The sequence below is a fragment of the Ictalurus punctatus genome, chromosome 18 (genome assembly GCF_001660625.3).
Source record: "Ictalurus punctatus breed USDA103 chromosome 18, Coco_2.0, whole genome shotgun sequence".
NCBI classification, from domain to species: Eukaryota; Metazoa; Chordata; class Actinopteri; order Siluriformes; family Ictaluridae; genus Ictalurus; species Ictalurus punctatus.
Genome location: NC_030433.2, coordinates 114,723 through 136,287, shown reverse-complemented (window position 1 = coordinate 136,287; position 21,565 = coordinate 114,723). Strand labels below are relative to the sequence as shown.

Here is a 21,565-nt window from a genome sequence, read left to right as displayed (position 1 = left end):
CATAAAAGGATGATGCTGCCACCACCATGCTTCAGCATGGGTATGGTGTTCTTTTGTTGATGTTTTTTTTTGTTTTTTTTTGCACAAACATACCTTTTGTAAACATGAAATTATTGCACATTTTGGAATTAGTCTAATCAGACCATAACACATTTTTCCACATGACTTAGTTGAGCTTGGATGTTTTTTTATGAGAAAGGACTTCCATCTAGCCATCCTACCCTGCAGCCCAGACATGTGAAGAATATGAGAGATTGGTGTCAGATGCAGAGACAGGGTGTCCGCGGGTCCTTAAAATGTCCTTAAAATGTCTTAAATTCCTTAAAGGGTCATGAAACCTCCCTCTTTCAGCTCAAATCTACCTCTCAAAGTTTTTGAAAAATGCAGCTTGAAAAGGTGTGGATGACTGCGAAGAAGGGAGGGGGAGTGGGCATGGCAGGGAAAGGCAGGAGAAGAAGAGAGGGGCGAGCCTTCAGAACACTCACACTAAAGATAGATAAATTACATAATAATGAAGTATTATTCAGTGCAATAGTAATATTACAAAATAGCAATTATATATATATTAAATTACGACAAAACTAGTAAACACTGCTGCGAGGGGGTTTCTAATATAGCTGCTGAGGGAGTGATGGTAAATTTGACATCATTTTCTCTTCTGACTGCCGTAATCCACCTCTCTATATTTTTTTCCTCTCTTGGAAAGTCATGGAAAGGAAATACTGGATTATTTTTTCTTTCAATGTTGGAGCAAATGGTAATGCAAAAGGATATTTGCTCTGGTCTCCCATACACCTTTATAGAAGTTTACCCTGCTACAGTTTACTTAAACACAGAAATGGATGTATGTGCATGAACACAATCAATTATAGCTGCTGTATCGTGTAGAATGATTGAAGTGGCGTGCGGGTCTTAAAATATTTTGGAAATGTCTTGAATATGGTATTAAAAAGTATTCAATTTGAAGTGCTGAAACCTGCAGATACCCTGAGAGAGTAATCAGTATATCAGCTCCTTTAATGTTGCCATTGGTCTCCTTAGTAAGATTTTGTCTTCTCCTTTTGTACATTTTGGAGGGATGTCATGTTCTTGGTAATGCCACTGCGGTGTTCCATTTTCTCCACTTGTTGATGATGGCCTTCACGGTGTTCCATGGTACACCCAATGTTTAGGAATTTTTGTTACCCCTCTCCCGATCAATTCCTTTCGACACTGAGACCCTGTACAGGCTTTGTCAGCTCTTTGCAGTCAGATAAAACCAAGAAGATGTCAATAAAATCCTACAGAAACAGCTGATCTTTATTTGAGGTTAATCAGAATAATGTCATTGGTGACAGTTGTATGATAATTACTTTTGAAAATGAGATTGAATGCGATTGTTTCATTCTGAACTCAGCTGCATTCCTAATTATAAAAGGGTGTGCACACTTTTACAACAAAGTTTTTCCCTCAAATATTTCTGATTGTTTTTCACTGAATTCTTATCCACTGTAATTTCACATTGAGAATGGGAAAAGTTCTGACATGATATATTTTGGTTTAATTGTTTTCATCACTAAACCTTGCCATTTTAACAGTGGTGTGTGGACTTTTTATATCCACTGTACATAAAAGCATTCCTCATGTTACAGGATAGCAGTTTGATGTCTTCAGTGCATAATGTTTCGTATCAAGTTGCCTATTTCATATCTGAGTGGCACAAGATGAGAGAATTAATCTCGGATGAGAATAAATTGCGATTTTTATAAATTTATATTTATAAATGATATTATCATTTTTATAAATGTAGCAAATATCACTTTATGTAAATTCCAACTTTTATTTATACAAATAGTAATTTAACTTGGACTTTGTTGCCATACCTAAACCATCCTCCTTATCCATAACATGAAAGGATTTAAGTAAACCCTAGACAAGACGAGGGTATGTTTTGAGGTCTGCAAGATGAAAGGAAGAGCCTGAACATTAAATCAATATTTCCATCAATAGAAACATGCCCAGAAGATTAAAGAGAAAAGCAGGTGGCTGCAGTGTACTAATAACACACTGGGCATTACTTTAATTGATATGAAGAGAAGTATAATAGAAGAGGGAAGTATAATACACATGTGGATGAAGGTGTTATAGTGGCACACCGAAGATCTTTAGAAAGTATTGTATCTACCCCAGAGGTTGCACTTATCCTTTAATCAACCATAGCTCCATTTAACATACATCAACACTCACTTCAGAGGTGATTCTCTTATCACATGCTCTTCCATTGGCTGTACTGTAAGTCAAGGTATTTTATTAAGGTGGTTATCTAAATTATATTTTGTGTTTTGTGGACTAGACATGTCTACTCAATAATAAATAGTATTGTATGTAGTGATCACCAAGATTTGATTTTTAACAAGGTGCTGAATTCTTCTTTTCCCCTCACATGCAAAGGCACAATGCCTTGTCCAGATATTACTGATATGAATAACGTTAATGCATTTCAAAACTATTAAGCTGTTCTCATTGAATTTAATAAATGCATGTATCAACATATCATGTGCCAGTAGTCCAGTCAGATGGTTAGGAGATCTGTTCCATCATCCCATAATGGTAGTCAGCATGAATGGGTCAGTTACAACTTGCTTTTAAAATATAATTACAGCATGGGCTATGGTCCAACATGATTCAATAAATGCAATTATTCTTATAAGTTGATGGCCATTTTTAGAGGTGAGTTACATGGTATTGTGAGGTGTTGGTACAGAAATTGTTCACAGTGGTATTCAGACCGCATGCATAACTTAAACATCCCTTCACACTGAGCGCGACGCGATAAAGTGAAACGAAACGCCATACAGAACATAAAATGATTGAGCGCCTTCAGCTAATTCACGCCTGCAAGATAGGTAGCACTGACCGAGAATGCATTTTACAGCTGCACATTAGGTGGCGCAACCCACTATTCAGCTGATCGGCCTATCGTCTTTGACCACCGTGAAGAATCACTTAAGTGTTGCCAAATAGCACCAGAGAGAGAGAGAGCATGCGCACTAAGCAATGCCACTTTTTAATGCATAAGTAACTGATGCACATAATTTTATCGGTAAAAGGCCAATTGGATGGAAACAGGCGGGAGACAGCAAATATCGCAAACCTTTTTATGCACTTTCACTTTGTCGATATCAGAAATATGCAAAAAGTGGCAAACTTGGCAAATGATAACAAGAACTCAATGTCTTCGTTCTCTTCTCTCTTCGGGAATACGCTTCTTCGATGTTTATACTTGTTTTCAATACAGCTTTCTGTACTATAGCTCTACCAATCTCACCCTTTTGTACAACAGCAGCATCTCCGGGCACATGATCTAAAGCTCAAATCTAATTGGATGGCCCGTTTCATCACCGAGCGACAGAAAAAAAAATCGACACACTGGATGAAAAAAAAGTGTTGCTTTGTCGTGCCGCGAATGCTCTCGCCTGGTCTGAACAGCTCCATAAGGATCTGTTGTTTCAGAGTGTCATCGCATCAAACATTTCATCGCTTAATCGCTCAGTGTGAAAGGACCCTAAAGGTATGTTATGTTACGCAGCGCGTTAAACGGCACATTTTTTGTGTTCACACCCATGTGTTAAACGCGGGCTGAATGATATTGCATATTCACTCCCTGACAGTAGATGGAGCTTATTGAAAAGCAGAAATACCCCAGTACACAGAAAGGTGGCGCTGCACAACTTTCCATTTCTGACACCCACTTATCACTGAGAAGAAGAAGAGAGCCAGTATTTACGTCTTTGCAAAAAGCCGTTCGCACACTTTTTGCAAACTGGCTAACTGAGATCAATACATAATATCTATAAGCACCAGCACTCACTACAGCAACTGATATATAATATTTTTGATCTAAATTGGCTTAGTGGTTAGCACGTTGGCCTCACATCTCCAGGGTCGCGGGTTTGATTCCCACCGGGGCCCTGTGTGTGCGGAGTTTGCATGTTCTCCCCGTGCTGTGGGGGTTTCCTCCAGGTACTCCGGTTTCCTCCCCCAGTCCAAAGACATGCATGGTAGGCTGATTGGCGTGTCTAAAGTGTCCGTAGTGTATGAATGGGTGTGAGTGTGTATGTGATTGTGTGCCCTGCGATGGATTGGCACCCTGTCCAGGATGTACCCCGCCTTGTGCTCGATGCTCCCTGGGATAGACTCCAGGTTCCCTGTGACCCTGAAAAGGATCAGTGGTATAGAGATGGATGGATCTAACATGTTTAATCAAAATGTAAGGTATCTGGTGATTTGGCCACTGCAACAAATATTTCTTTAAAGTTCTAATTTTAAACAGTAATTTTAAACAGTTTTTAAATAAGTAATGATTTGAATTAATTCAAAGTCACAGCAATAGCATTTACATACTTATGTGAAGACACAGATTTTTGGGGTGAGGGTGTGTGTATAAGGCAATTATTGTTGTGCCCAAAAATGTTAATGTTCCTGCAAATTGATGAAGTGTTAAATATGAATTGGCTTTTTTTGTGGTCCATGTGAAAATACAACGACTCAATAATGAGGCACTTAGCTATTTAGGGTGGCTGTGGATCAGGTGGTAGAGCGGGTTGTACACTAATCGTAGGGTTGGTGGTTCGATTCCCGGCCCACGTGACTCCACATACCGAAGTGTCCTTGGGCAAGACACTGAACCCCAAGTTGCTCCCCAAGTTAGTGCCTTGCGTGGCAGCTCTGCTACCATTGGTGTGTGTGTGAATGGGTGAATGAGACACAGTGTAAAGTGCATTGGATAAAAGCGCTATATAAGTGCAGCCCATTTACCATTTATTTGAATGAGAGGTCAAGAATACTTTTACATATATATATATATATATATATATATATATATATATATATATATATATATATATATATATATACATATATACATATATGTCATTTACAAAATAAATACAATTGACTATCAATCAGCAGATTATTATTTGCACATTTGTAGGGAAGAGACAAAGAAACAAACAATGCTATTAGGGTAGAAAGCAACACTGAAATAATTAAATGGATCACATAGAATCACTCTTATCAACATTTTGGTTGTCATGGTGTTTATCATAAAGCTCTCGGCATTCAGAAACCAAAGACACCAGCAGCTCAACATTCATCTTGCTACTTGCTTGCATCTTCTTCTTTGGCTTCTTTTTCGGCTTCTTTTTCTTCTTCTTCGTTGGCGCCATCAAATCGTACTTTTATGTAACTTCAGCGGCTCCGGGACGTGAACAAAACTGCAGATCTCAGTGGTCGGCCAGTTTTTGATGCGGCGTATCAAAAAAAAAAAATTCTATAGCACATCAACAAATTTGACAAAGAGCACACCAAAATTTATGTGAGGCTGTATCTCCGCAACAGTTTGGCATATTAAGATGAAACTTGTTGTCCACTAATCGCAGGGTTGGCGGTTCAATTCCTGGCCCACATGCCTCCACATGCTGAAGTGTCCTTGGGCAAGACTCTGAACCCCAAGCTGTTCCCAATGGCAGGGTAGCACCTTGCATGGTAGCTCTGCTGTCATTGGTGTGTGTGTGTGTGAATGGGTGGATGAGAGAGTGTAAAGAGCTTTGTAGAACTGCTAAGGTTAAAAGGCGATGTATATGTGCAGACCATGTGCCTACATTACAACAAGTTGTTTGGAAGGATTTCAAGAAAAAGCCTCTACTCTCAAATAAAAACAAACTCAAGCTCAACTCAACTCAAGACAGTGAAACTTCAAATGGGATCGGGTTCTGTGGTCAGATGAAACCAAAATAGAGCTTTTTGGTAATAAACACCAGAGGTGGTTTTGGTGCACACAGAGAGGTAGACATATGGAAAAGTACCTCATGCCCATGGTTAAATATGGTGGTGGATCTTTAATGTTTTGTGGATGTTTTTCCACAAGAGGACCTGCACATTTTATTAGGATACATGGCATCATGGACTCTATCAAATATCAACAGATATTAAATGAAAACCTGACTGCCTCTGCCAGAAAGCTTATAATGGGCCGTGGTTGGATCTTCCAGCAGGACAGTGATCCAAAACATCATCAAAATCAACACAAAAATGGTTTACTGACCACAAAATCAAGGTCCTGTTATGACCATCCCAGTCCTCTGACTTGTGGTCTGTAGTTCACTGGCTGAGGATCTTGAGAAATGGTGTTTGTGTTATTTAGTGATTCAGGTGTTTAAATGATTCACTGAGCTCCTTGGGAAACAGACTTTTCAAGTGATCCTGGCAGTGACATGACAATTATGTATAAAATGCCATTCCTTATTGTTGAGAGCTATAAACTAGGTAATAAACCAGTATAGACTAATTACACCACGTTGACTTCCGAGTCTACAATTAAGTAAACTGAAACTACTCAAACAGTAAACTGTTTTAAGTTAATCTTAAAAATAAACGTACTGCACTGAAACATATTGCCACCTTTAGAGTTCATTATTTTTGTTTCCCTTCTTCCCCACGGTATGTACCATTCAGGCCAGACACTTTTGAGAAATCATGTGAGCCAGCTAATTAATATGAATTAACATTGCCTCTAATTATGAATATTCATGACTCATGGAAAGCAGCCAGTTGTTGTTGAAGCAAACTCAGACTCAAAAGAAAGCAGGGTGAGGTGATTCACAAACAGGCTGTGTGAGCTGGAGAGGCACTCCACTACAGTTTAACATAAGCAAGATTTTTTTTTTCAGAAGAAAAATTAGTTACAATGCATTTTACTGAAAGTCAGGAATTATAAAAATATGCTGGGAAATATAAGTTATATCACATTCCCTTTAGAATTTACTACAGTATTGCTTTTAAAATTGGTAACACTCAATGCACAGTTGCACTTCTTAGGCTTAGAGTTAGGCTTCTTAAATGACTTTGCTATGCTATGTGGGCTTTTGTGAAGCACTTCTGTAGTCTTCTGTTAATGAGATACTATACCCCCTGACATGTAGTTAGAGATAATACTAAAATGTCCATATCACAATATCTGTGTTCCCTAGAGAAATTAATATATAAACTGATTAGCACAAAGAATAAGATGAATCTTGAGCTTAAACATAAGGGGTGTAATTAATATAACACAATTTACTAATAAAATAAAACTACAAAATAAATCAAATAAATCTTACGAGTACAGCTTCTCACTGGAGAGGAGTATCAAAAATCATACACAAATCACAGTTCTAAAGTTTGTCCCTTTGTGTAATTTGTACTTTGATTTGACAATGTATGCTTAGCCTAATTACTTCCACTTCAGTGGTTTGTGTGTACCTTTTTGATCACATGCTTTGGTTGTGCCAGCAAAACAGGCTTAAATAAAACAGTCTCAGTGGACACCAGATCTATATTGTGTTTCATTATGTGTAATCACTTGAAATGACAGTCAATGACAGGCTGCATGAATCTATAATATGGGGTAGAAAGAAATCAACCCTGGTCTTGACAGGTTTGAGAGAAGTAAAAAAAGAATCCACTCGAAGCAACTAAAAAAATAATATAGCACAAGGAATTAGCTGTATTCTGAGCTTTCACATTTTTCCTGTAAAGCATGGCTTTCAAAATAATTGCCAGCCCCACAATTAATATTTGGTGAAGCCTTAACAAAAAGGATGACAGCAGTGATCCTCTTCCTGTAATGTACAACCCCAATTCTGAAAAAGTTGGGACAGTATGAAAAATGCAACAAACCCAAAAATAGTCATTTGAAATTCAGTTCACCCTGTACTATATTGAAAACACATTATAAAACAGTATTTGATGTTTTACTTTGTGAATTTTATTTATTTTTGAAAATATACACTCATTTAAAATCTGATGACTAGAACACATTCTAAAAAAAATTGGGACAGTCAGCTATGTAACACTATTTAAAACCTTTTCTTTTAATAACACTTATTAAGCGTTTGGACACTGAAGACACCAGTTGGTTAAGTTTAGCAAGCAGAATTTCCCCCCATTCATCCATTATGAATTTCTTTATCTGCGCCACTGTATGGGGCGTTCGTTGCCTTATTTTGGCTGCTCTGCTTACGCAGCCATGTGCAGCCATGTACTTATAATCCGGGCAGAATGTGGTTTGGCATTGTCCCTGGAAAAGACGACGTCTGGATGGCAGCATATGTTACTCCAAAATGTATACATATCTTTCTGAATTAATGCTGCCCTCACAGATATGCAAGTTACCCATACCATGGGCACTGACACGCCCCCATACCATGACAGACACTGGCATTTGGACCTGACTCTGACAACAGCTTGGATGGTCCTTTTCCTCTTTGGCCCGGTTTTGTCCAAAAATCTGAAATTTTGACTCCTTAGACCACAAAACATGATTTCACTGTGCTACTGTCCATCTCAGACGAGACCGAGCCCAGAGAAGTGGGCGGAGCTTCTGGACACGTTACTGTATGGCTTCTGCTTTGCATAGTAAACCCTTAACTTGCATCTGTGGATGCTGCAGGGAATGGTGTCGTCTGACAAAGCTTTAACAAAGTATTCCCGAGCCCATGTCTGGATCTCCATTACAGACTCATGACAGTTTTTAAGACAGTGACGTCTGAGGGATCGGAGATCACGCGCATTCAGAAGTGGTTTTCGGCGTCGCCCTTTACGCACCGAGATTTGACCGGATTCCTTGAATCTTTTAATTATATTGTGCACTGTAGAAGGTGAAAAACTCAAAATCCTACCGATTTGTCTTTAGGGAATGTTGTTCTAAAAGTGTTGGACTGTTGGCAGATTGGCGAGCCTTGACCCATCCCATCCAAAAAAGGACTCTGCCTTTTTGGAGACTCCTTATATATATGATTAGATGATTGCTTTACCTGTTTAACATTACCTTCCTATATCAACTTGTCACATCGCTATTAGTCCTAAATTGCCCCTGTCCCAACTTTTTTGGAACGTGTTGCATGCATCAATTTCAAAAGAAACATTTATCTTCAAAAAGCTATGCAGTTGATTAGGTAAAATATTAAATAACTTGTCTTTATACATTTTTTGTTTAAATACAAGTCAAAGTACATTTACACATCACTCCTCTTTGTTTTTATTAGTATTTTCCTTATTGTCCCAACATTTTTGGTATTGGAGTTGTTTATGGATGGATCTTGGGCCACTCTTTCATTTAGGCTCCTTTATATTTTTAAGGTTGCATGTGTTGACTATGTTCTTCAACTCAAACCCAAGATTTTGAATTATTAAAATACAGAGACTGCAATGTCTGTTACTACATTATATGGCCAAAAGTATGTGGACACCTGCCCATGACAACCATATGCTTATTGAACATCCTCTGTGTAAGCCACTTGATTGCTTTCAAATGAACCTTGGCAAACCATGTCTTTATGGACCTTGCTTTGTACTTAGGGGCATTGTCCTGCTGGACCAGGTTTGGGCTAGACCCCTTAGTTCCAGCAAAGGCATAATGCTACAGCATAAAAAGACATTCTAGACAATCATGTGCCTCCAGCTTTTGGCACAAGTTTGGGGAAGGCCCACATATGGGGGTCATGGATGTCTCTGTATTGATTTTTATGTATGCTTAGGGTCATTATCTTGTTGAAAGAACCATCTGTGGCTGTGTACTACTTTTTGATGGAAGCAACCAGGTTTTGGGCTAAAATATTCAGGTAGGGAGCAACAGTTTTCATACCATCAATCCTCACAAGAGCCTCTTCAACCACTAGTTGTAAAATAGCCCTTAAAGCATCAGTGATTCACACCCAAATTTTACAGTAAGCATCAGTTGCTTTTTCTTGTTTGTCTTTCTCTATTCTGGCTCTGGTTGTGATTTATGGTATTTTTTACCTACCTAAGAATCCACAATATTGATTCGGACATTGTTCATGAAAATTAATAAAGACTACAAGCTTCCAGCAGAACTTTTCCAGCATGGACGTGCAGAAGGGGGGTCTCTGAGGGAACGAACCACTGCCCTTTTTCTAAATTATTTAAAAGTGCCCCTCTCAACATTAATTAATAAACAATTATATTATGTAAAAGCATTTGAATTCAAATTAACATGAGAGTGTGCACAAAACAAGAAAGTCAGAGAATTTTGCTATTAATTTGTCCGACTCGAGTCTACAGTCAGATAGTCTCACTGTCATGATGCCATTGCGATGCGTCTTGTTTCAACATGCAGACAGGTATGCTGAGACCACTAGCTCATCTGCTAACCTTTTCGTATTAGCAGCATTTCATATGGTTATTTTGGTAAGTTGGCAAGTAACCGTGTTATATTATATGCATGTTATATAGTCAGTAAAGGCACGATGCCAAACAGACAGAGACAGCAGAAAATTAAAGAAGAACTGACAGAGGCAGTGAAAGGGACAACTTCCTTATCAACATGTGTGAAAAAGGTGAGCTAATATGAGACAGATAGTTGCAACACAAAGGCATTTTTGAACAGATGATTCCCAACAGAAAGTTAAAAGTAAAAAGCCAGTTCAGCAGCAGTTTTATGAAAATCAAAGTGCTGCTGCCAAATGTAAATTTAATTGTGAAATTAATAGCTTTACTAACTTGTGGGTGTGTCTCTACATGTGTGGTTGATAATACTGCAGTTTAAAAAAAAATCATTTCATAATGTTTAAATTTTCTTTTAAAGAATCTTTGGATTCATCTCTCCACTAAAAGTTGCCGTTTTGTTGTAATTATTTCTATAAATGTAAAAATAAAATACCATTAAGTTATTATTGTATCATTATTGTGGCCATACACAGTCTGTTTACAAAGTCTTCCAGGGTGATAAGAATATATAGTTAATTTAAAGTTAGTAGTAATGTAGTAATGTAGTAAAATTAGCTTTTGTTGATGTAACCCTTTTTTTTTTTTTTTTTTACATTTGACCCCCTGCCCCTGAGGAACTCTGCACTTCCCTGTGTTCCATCCATTAATTTTAACCAGAAAAAGGTCAATGCCATACCTGACAATCTGGAATTAACTTCTGCTGAGCTCTCTGTGTTATCCAAAGGCCTTATATTTATACCCACAAGGCCCACTCCCAATTAATTTACAGCCAGGAGAATGTCATGCACTGGATTATTTGATCAATGGAGTATTTTGGTAGAGGTTACCATTTCCAGTTGAGAGTATGCTGTGCACATTTTGGCTGCCACTTCTGACTGGAGCTTTTTCTTTTCTTTCTGTTTTTTTTCTGTGTTTGTATGTATTGGCACTTGTATGTTTGATGTTTGTTTTCTGTTTTAATGTTTCTGCTGTATTTGTCCCACTGGCTGCTGTTTGTGGTGGAGCTCCAGAGCATCAGCCTTGATCCACCACGCATGATGTGTGTCTGCCCACTCGCTATGGACTATGGTGTGCCTGTTACTTTTGTCGATGGCAGAGAGTTTGTATATTCATTCTAGTAGTCTTGGGACTGCTCAGTGCCGTGTTTGTCTGTGATCACATTGTGGATCCATGTCACTGCGTTCTGAGTGTTGCCTGGTGGCATTGCAGCTGTACAGGCTGTATGGGACATATCATCTCTTCTTCCCTAAACTCGACATTGCTTCTTGTTCTTATGGGAGGAGGGAGTCAAACCCCAAGCCCTGGAGTTGCGATGTAAACGTACTAACCAAATTAAGGCTGACAATTTTCTTGCATTTATTTTAAGTTCAATTCCATTTAATTTCTGTATTTCTGTATAGGGCGTCTGCCAAATGCCGTAAGCGTAAATATAAATGTCTTTGGATTGTGTGGGGAAACCGGCGATTTGAACTCCGATATAATAAATATTTAATATAGCTGCTGATCTAGCATGCAGTTCTGTACCTTTCGTGGTCTTATGCACACAGCAAATTCATGGTCTCTAAACTGAGTTTTGAACAACACTGCGCTGGTTACACCTTAAGGGCATCAGAGATGCTGTGAACTCAGGTTTAAATAATCCATAACCACTTGCGGTACTGTGATTTCAATTTAAAGTTGACTAATTGTGCAGCCTTACCATACTGATGTCTCAGAGGTCAAAGTTTGGTGGTTTAAATATCCTCTAGAGGTCTCTGTTAAAGTTTTTAAAGCATTTTATATGTATTTCCATAGTCAGGTAAGTGGCGCTTTCTCCGTAATGGAAAGATGCCAGGTCCATAACAATGGGTTTTCCTCATGAATGCGAAAACAAAAATTTTAAATAAAATAAATATTTTATGTTCTATGGAGAGCCAAGCCTTCTTCATTCGGTTTGTGCACTTTATTTCACATAATTCCTACAAAGTATCTTGTCTCCCAAAAACTTTTTTCCCTTTTTTTCCCTTTTTTTTTTGTCATGTGAATAATGCAAGTATATCTCCCTCATCTAAAATAGAAAACATGTATAGACTGATATTTTCCTGATGTCTGATGTTACGTATTCTATGTAATGGAAGTTAGGACGGATGCAAGTGCAGTTAAAGACTTTTATTTGAGAGAGACAGGCAGACAAATCCAAATCATGAGACAAGAGTTTAGTCAAAAACAGGCAATGGGTCAGGCGATCTATAAACAGGCATAAACAGGGCAAGGCTAGAATCAAGAACAAGAAACAAGAAACAACCGCTTGGTAAAGAGATAACACTCAATACTTCGCAATTTATAAAGAGACACGAGAGATTTAAATGACAAACGTAATCGGGGTGAAACACAAGACAGCTGAAAACAATGATGTCACACATACGGGAAACAACCAATGACAAGACAGGGGTGGAGACAGGACATAAACCATAACAAAAGCACATGTAGAAAGTAAACAAAATCAATGTCACTGAAGACCCAAAAGTGTGCATTGAATAAGAGCTCGCGCATCGGCTCACGCTTCGGGTCTCTGAGCACGCTGCATGCTACAGCGCTAGTTCGAGGGAAAATCATGACATCTGGACTCTATTGTCAGGGGTTTAGGAAAATATAAAAAGATGGTTCAATATACTGATAATAATACATTCTCTGAGAATTTATATTTCAAGTTTTGACTGTAAATGTCAAGTTCTTAATGGTGGAATTGCTCTGATGAGCTCTGTAACCGCTCAGTGTTTTAGCTGGACTGTTGGACACTTCTCTGACAGTTGTCCTTCTTGCCTGAGCACTCAGTTTGGCCTTGGTTGTGGCTGGGTTGTGCCATATTTTTCATAGTGCTGCTAGGAAGGTTCAAAGCATTGTTGTTTTTTAGAACCTTCATATTTTCCTCCTAGCAACTTCATCTTGAACCTTCACGGTCAGTTCCTTGGTCTTAATGACAGCAGCCATTATGCTACTTTGTATCATGTTCATTAGAATGTTCATTCATTAACAAGTGTTTCCCTAAAACATTTCATAACAAACATAGTACTTTAACTCATTCTTAAGTTAGCGAGTAACCTGACCCATTTGTTATTCACAAAGAACTTCATTTTCAAAGCTTGTGTGCAGCTCAAACCTCAAAAAGTCAAAGGCCACTAATTTCTATACCAAACTCCTTACAGTTAGATAGAGTGAGTGTGATCTATTGTCCTGGTGTTAACTTTATTAATTATTAATTAGTAATTATTAATTACTGCATTTGAAGCTGTGCTTGGGCTTCTGTTTATTCTGTTTATTCAGTGTAAGAGAGGAATGTATGTTAATTTAAGTACAATATTTTATTTATGTGGAACCGGTGTACACAATTGATTCAAGTAAATTCTTTTGTGGTGTATCTATTGTACACTAAAAAGGTCATTAAGTTTAATTGATTCAATTGTGTAAATTGGTTCCATGTGAGTTAATTGATTTGCATTAACACAGTTTGTAGAGTCAAAATGATTAATGATGTATATTCAATTAAAATTAAACTTCACACAGCCACCCAAGCTCAGGATCAAACTCAAGAGCCTGAAGCTATATGACAGCAGTGTTATCCACTCCACTGCAACCATGATCAGGATCATGAGCAGAGGTTTCTAAGTATTATTAATGAATGAATGATTATTGGTAGTGCCTTGCAAAGAAAGGCCACCACTGGAATATAGTAATGTAATGAGGGAATTGTACTATAATGCAAAATATTGCAAATTAACTGTTTAGTACTATGAAATAGACATCTTGGTTAATCATAAATATTATGTTTCTTTTTTCAAATATTCCACGTTTCCTGACTGGATAGACCATAGGATTAGGTGTGGGTGCAGAGGCAAACATTGGTTTTAGTGTGTTTAAACGTGCCCACCTTGTTATGTCTGCAGTGTCTTTGATGTCCTCCGAATGTCAAACTAGGTGGCTTTCATTTTCTCCCTCAGAAATGCCAAATTATTTCCAGATTGTGGCACAATTGCCAGCATGGACTTGTTGTCACTCATAATGTTTTAGAGCAGGCAAATGCAAACGAAAACCCTAGTTTATCATGAAGGATTTAAACAATGCTTTGGCCTGAATCATTATTGAATTAAACCAAAACATTGTTCAAATACAACAACAAAGCATTTGGTTAAGGGATCATGGATCCAATGCAAGTGTACAGTTCAACTTTTGATTCTTTTGAAAAAAGAATTACCAGCAAGACAAAATAAATACATACATAGGTTTTAAAGACTGCCATAGAACGTTTAGCTAATCACACTGACTTATAGAGGACTTAATTAAATTTTTTTCTTAGTTTACAGAAATACTAGACACAATGAACTGTGTATCTCACCAAGAATATTGTGGCAAATATGCCAAGAAGAAGAAATTCTTTTTTTTTTTTACTAGGTTTACAATTTCTATATTCTGCATCCTTTGTCCCCATCTTTACGTCACTGTTTGAACAAGTGTAGGCAGCTTTGAAAGCTGATAACTAACTTTGTTTTCCCACAGACTGACTGACTGCCCACAACTGAAAAACAAGTCCCCTCATAACCAGGAAAATCACAAGGGTCTTTATATGGAAGCTGCATGCAAACTATGGTGAGCCTCCTTGGAGGCAACATTACTGTCCACGCATAAGATGATAAAATTATAATACTGTTATTTATTTCATATTCTTTAATATGTATTGCATTGCATAGCATTTTGGTGGCAACTTGTAAATCATTTAGGAGATATGCACCTTCAGAGCAAGTCCTGAAAAGCTTATTATTTTATTTAACACATTCAGTGTGGCTGCATCAAAAGATAAAACCTATTCATATAAAATTGTTGGTCTCCCTAAGTAGGAGTGTGCAAATAACTCATGTGTAATATGTATCAATGCTTAAATAGGAGATTAAAGACATGACTCTCAAAGCAGCTCTCTGTTCCTAAAAAGACCTCTAATTTCCTCTTCAAAAAGCTAGCTACTTACATGTTTAAAACCAAAGGATACATTACGATGCACAGTGTTTCATCTGTAATGTGAGTGAAGTGACACACAAGTGGGTCATGGTGGTCAGTGCAATGGGGCCATCATTAATTTCAATCATCCATCATATAGGTTTTTTAAGCAGTTTTCTTGTTCAAACAAATATTAGATAAAAGCAAATCAAATGTTAGAAGATTTTGTTTGGTAACAACATAATTTGAAATCTGCTTTGATTCCAAAAGACCACTAGGTTATTGTAGTTTCTGTTGGTGTGCTGCTTTGTACTGTATAACTACAGAACTATAATTATTGTAAGCTGGGGGGCATGCTTAAATTAGGAGGTTGTTATTACATGTTAAACAAGTCTGCACATTTAGCCCCAGAAGGGGAAGAAAGTGCTGAACATGGAAAACCAGTACAAGAGCTGATAATTGCTTTAATATCAAGTAACATCAAATATGATACAAACTATATATATATATATATATATATATATATATATATATATATATATATAAATCAGGAAGTTCCTTTTGTGCACCCCTGTATTTCTTTTCTCTCAGCGCACACAGTAGCACATATAGACTAATAATTAAAAAGGATCAATTGTTATTCTAATGTATAACCTGGAGGGGTTATAAGGATCATAATCCACCAAATTTTCATTCAAAACAACAAAACAAAAACTCCAAAACCTTTTACAGCTTTTAACACCATATGCTGTAATCTCTCTCTCTCTCTCTCTCTCTCTCTCTCTCTCTCTCTCTCTCTCTCTCTCTCTCTCTCTGTGTGTGTGTGTGTGTGTGTGTGTGTGTGTGTGTGTGTGTGTGTAAGTGCAATAGCTTTTGAAAATACCTGGGTTTTAACCCTGAAACTTTTTTAGTCCTGAATTCCTTTTGTCATCTGTTGGGGATGATCAAATAAAATGTTATGAGCTAATCAAATAAAGGTCTTAAAAAACAAACCTGTAGGCTGTAACTTCTCTCTCTCTCTCTCTCTCTCTCTCACTCTCTCTCTCTCTCTCTCTCTCTCTCTCTCTCTCTCTCTCTCTCTCTCTCTGTGTATATGTGTAATTATTGTAGGCTAACAAAGTGGCAGTGGTGCAGCAGCCTCATGGGATGCACCCACTTACATCTCTTCTACCATACAGCAATGAACACTTCAACCCCAGTCCTTCACATCTGACATCAGATATGAGCCAAAAACCAGGTATGTGTGTGAGTTAACATGTGAGTTAATGCAAGTTTATGTCTTAGTGCCCAAACAGATAAATTGGTATATGGTTTCCTCATAAAAAATAAATAAATAAATAAATAAATAAAATCCACCCATTGGAAACATCAAAGGGTTTTCTGTTACTTTCTCATTTCCTTGTGTCGCTGAAATTTTCTCAAAAGAAATCAAAGGACAAGTTCATAGCTGATTCAGACAGTCACCTTAGTTGACCTTGGAAGGTTTAATGGTAAGCCTTTGATTTTCAGCATAGTCAAAATCTTGGCCAGAGGTCAGTAAAAACTGATGCTTGGCCACCGAAATGGAGAAATAGCAGAGCACTAGACACACTGGGTCCCCAAATCACCAAATGCTTGCCTAGATATGTATAAGAGTAGAACACAACCATATTCAAGTTCTTAGCTATTGGAGTGACCCACAAAACAAACTGTGCTACACAGGCTTCTCAGACCAACATGCAGATACCTTGGAATAGCATACACATACTGTATAGACTAGCTTGATTTTCACAAGAACTCAGACAAGAAAAAAAAGCAGAATTTGGGTTAGGTAAATATTGATAGAGGCAAAAATTAAACTAAAAGGGCAAATAAGAAGATGCTAGCTAAGGGACAAACAGAAAAAGGTATAACTTCTTGTTTTCTTGTTCTTACTCAGTCTATGACATGTTTATTCATTCTTTATTTTGAGATACTGTACAGTCATCTCAATGCACTTTCACTTTTCTGGTTTTAGCAAACAGTAGAAAATCTGCTGTTTATTTCTAGCATTCTCATTTCTCAATTAAAAAAAGCATTATTTTTCAAAACAGATCATTTAAAAGAATGTCTAAATTATAATGCATTTTTAATATTTGATGCAATAGAACAATTGATTTAGAATAATTTATGTGTTTTGCATCTTCAGGACACACTGTTGTATTAGATTTACAACAAGGATTTCCAAGAACTTTAGAAATAGAGTAGACGCTTATCTAAAATATTATAAAACAGTCATGTAATGCTGCAGGGGTGCTGAAACTGACAGATGTTTTATTTTGATTTTCAGGAATCCATTATGAGGTTTTCAGCGTTTTCATAGCTGTTGTTAAGAGCTTTATTTTTATTTCTTGCAAAAGGCTCATTTTTATCAAAGAAAAATCCCATAGCCCTGTTCTGTAAAATGTCAAACAAAACTATAACACACAAAATATTTTTAACAAGAAAATTCAAATCCTCCAGGATTTTAAGGAATCTCTTTATAGTATTCCCCAATCCTTTAGAATCCTTTTAAACAAGTCTGCTCATTTAGGCCTCTCATCAGACTGTCATTCTTTTTAGCTACAGTACTCATTACACTTTGTTGTGTGTTGGCAAAATCACTGCTTTTGTTATTCCGTGTAAAAGTCAGCTCTGGAAAGCCAAGCAGAGGTCATTTACAGCGGATATAAAAAGTCTACACATCCCTGTTAAAATGGCAGGTTTTTATGATGTAAAAAATGCAAGATAAATCATGTCAGAAGCTTTTCTGTGTTTCTTGTGAAATTACAACCTATAAATTAAAGTGTCAATATCAATGTCAAGTTAATTTATATAGCATCATTAAAAACAACAAAGGTCGCCAAAGTGCTTTACAACAATAATTACAAAAGCTCAAATAGAAATAAAATAAAAATAATCATATCGGTAGAAATCCTAGTATTGTAACACTCGTTACATAACAATCAAATGACATAAAAATCTCTATGACTGGTCAAATGCCAAGGAAAAGAAACAAGATTTTAACTTGTTAGGAGCACTTGATCACATGACCTGAGAGTTGTAGAGAGGTTATGAAAGGATAGGAGCTCCGTAAGGTATGGAGGAGCTAGATTGTTAAGAGACTTGTAAACTTTTAGAAGTGTTTTGAAAGCGCATTTGGTAGCGCACCAGTAGCCAGTGTAGTGAAGCAAGAATAAGGGTAATGTGTTCCTGATTCCATGTACCTGTCAGGAGAGTGGCGGCAGCATTTTGGACTAATTGTAATTGTTAGCTATTAAATTTTGGTGCAGTGGACGCCAGACCATCTCAGTCTTACTCTCATTTAAGTAGTAAAAGTCTGTCATAGTTGGGGACAGTTTCCCTTAAAAAGTTCACAAATTCATCAATAAAGTTCCCGTTAGATTTTGGTGGCTGATATACAACAGTAACAACCATAGGGTTGGTAGAGTTTAATTAAAACATTTGGAGTTTGAGATCTTCAGTCGACAGGGTGCAAAAGTGAAACTTAAAAATTGTAGCTAACCCCGTCCTGTGGTCCTAGGAGAGTTGAGAAAATTACAGTCTGGTGGCAGTTGTACAGAGAAAGGACTAGAATCCTTGATATTGAACCAGGTTTCAGTCACACATAAAATACCCAAGTGGTGTGAATTGAAGAAGCAATTAAAAATAAAGGTTTTATTTACCAGTGATCTGGCGTTAGAGAATGTTTAATTTGAGAATGTTACAGCTACAGAGAATGTTTAATTTGAGGATATGGTATAATCCATTGATAAGAGTCAGTGATAAAGTGAAAAACACTAAGAACCATTTTAGTAAAAAATGAAATAGAAATAATGTACAATAACCTGGTTGCATAAGTGTGTACCCCCCAAAACTAATACTTAGTTGATGCACCTTTAGATTTTGTCATGGAATTTAATCTTTTTGGGTAAGAGCTAATCAGTTTGGCACATCTTGACTTAGCAATATTGCTAACCAATATTCTTCCTTGCAAAAGCATTGAAACTCAAATTCGCTTTGCGTCTCCTGTGCACAGCCCTCTTCAGGTCACCACACAAATTTTCGATTGGATTTAGATCTGGACTCTGGCTGGACCATTTCAAAACCTTCATCTTGTTTTGGTGAAGCCATTCCTTTGTTGATTTGGAGGTATGGTTTGGATTGTTGCCATGCAGAAAGGTGAATTTTTTTCATTTTTAGTGATTTAGCAGAAGGCTTAAGGTTTTACATCAAAATTGCCTGGTATTTGGAGCTAATCATTATTAATGATTAAAGCCCCAGTTCCAGCTGAAGAAAAGCTGTCCCAACTGAACTGAACAAATTAGCTGGCTTGAATGCCACAATAATTGCTAAGACACAAATTACATTATCTTTATTATGATAATATGTGGAATAAATACAGATAAGAATAAGTAAGGAATAAATAAAATAAGTAAATAAAGAAATTCAATAATTAATTAAAACATAAATTTCATGGTCTTGTTAAATAAATAAATTATATATATATATATATATATATATATATATATATATATATATATATATATATATATATATATATATATATATATATGTATGTATGTATGTATATAAAGTGGTACATCAGGCTTTGGTAACATTTAGTAAACATACTGAAATTAAATAGATGAGATACATGCAAGAAAGGGAAGTCCAAACACAATAACAGAGATATAGATTTGAAATTCAATGCTTTTTACTCAACTGCACAGTGATGCAAAATTAGAAAATCTTATTTTTACTAAAAAGATTTTTTAAGATGCTAAAGCTATTGAATTGGATTGAAACTGTGCCTTTGGAGCTTAGCAAACCTGTGAGTCTGCAACTTAGCATCGACTGGAAGCGTATTTCCGAATTATACCTCTCACACACACACCTCAATATTATTTGTATAGCACTTTTAACAATGGAAAAAAGCATCTTTACAGAAACATATTAACACGGGATACAGATTTTAAGTGTGTGAATTTAATTTTAATGGTGGCAAGGAAAAATTCCCTAAGATGAAACGAGGAAGCAGACTCAGAAGGGAACCCATCCATATCTAGGTGACAATGGATAGTGTGAAAGTGAAAGAAAGTTCATTATGGTTTTAACATGAAGTCTTTGTTGAACTAGTTCACTGTTCACTAACGGAGACCTGAGTGTAAAACTGCATGTGGTAATTGCAGTCTCAAGGCCATTGCAGCAACTGTAGACCCAGCAACCACAGCGAAAATGTCCATGTGCAATTGAGGTCCAAAACCATTTCCATTGTACTTCAAGCGGTACCATCCTCAGCAGTTGTAGCCTCCAGTTCATGAGAGCTCCATCCAGAAGTAGGGCATGAGGATGGATCAGGCAGGTCCAGAGAGCAGAAAGGGTCAGGATCACTGGCATCTCCCTAATATCATGTGTGGCTTGACAGAGGAAGAGGGAGGTAAAGAGAGAGAGAGATTGTTAGGTATGCTTACTATCCCGTAATGGATAAGACTATGTACTTTGCATAAAAGAAAGTTTATTCATGGTAAGCTTGAGTAAACAAATATGTTTTCAGCCTAGACTTAAACACTGAGACTGTGTCTGAGTCCCGAACAGTAAGTGGAAGGCTGTTCCATAACTGGGGGGCCTCATAAGAGAAAGCTTTTCACTATTTGAGGTATTTCCAATGAGGCTATTCACATGAAATTTTCACCAGACATTAGTATTAACTCATCTTCATCATCCTGGTGGATGGCAGCAGATTCTTCTCAAGAATCTCCTGGTAAAGGGCTCCATTCATCATTCCTTCAATTATATGAATTCTGCCACTACCATGTGATGAAGAACAGCCCCACACCATGATGCTTCCACCTCCAAACTTCACTGTTGGTGTAGTGTTTTAAGGTGATGTGCAGTGCCATTTTTTCTCCGAACAGGGTGTAGTAGTATGACAGCCAAAAAGTAAAATTTTGCTCTCGTCTGACCAGACTACACTCTCAAAGTATTTCATAGGCTTGTCCAAATGAGTTGTAGCAAACTTTAAACAAGCTTCAACATGCATTTTCTTTAGTAATGTAGTCTTGCGGGTGAGCGTGAGTAGTGGAGTGCCTTGTCTATTGTTTTCTCTGTGACGATGGCACCTGCTGCCTCCAAGTGTTTCTGGAGCTCTTTCTGAGTGGTCCTTGGCTCTTGGGCTACTCTTCTGACTATTCTTCTGACTCTTTGGTCAGAAATCTTGCAAGGAGCTCCTGTGCATGGCCGGTTGATGACAGACTGATGCTGCTTCCACTTGTGGATAACGGTCCCAATGGTGCTTACTGGAGGATTCAGAAGTTTTGAAATATGTCTATAT

General features: G+C 37.2%; 1 protein-coding gene across 14 annotated transcripts in view; it reads left to right on the top strand.

Moving 5' to 3' along the window:
- tcf7 (transcription factor 7) overlaps nt 1–21,565 on the top strand; it is a 90,317-nt gene that overhangs the window by 14,622 nt on the left and 54,130 nt on the right. For all 14 annotated transcript variants that reach the window (XM_053688000.1, XM_053688001.1, XM_017492524.3 and 11 more), the window contains exon 4: nt 16,345–16,471. In XM_053688000.1, coding sequence (XP_053543975.1) covers nt 16,345–16,471 — 127 coding nt within the window. The remainder of the gene's footprint in view (nt 1–16,344; nt 16,472–21,565) is intronic.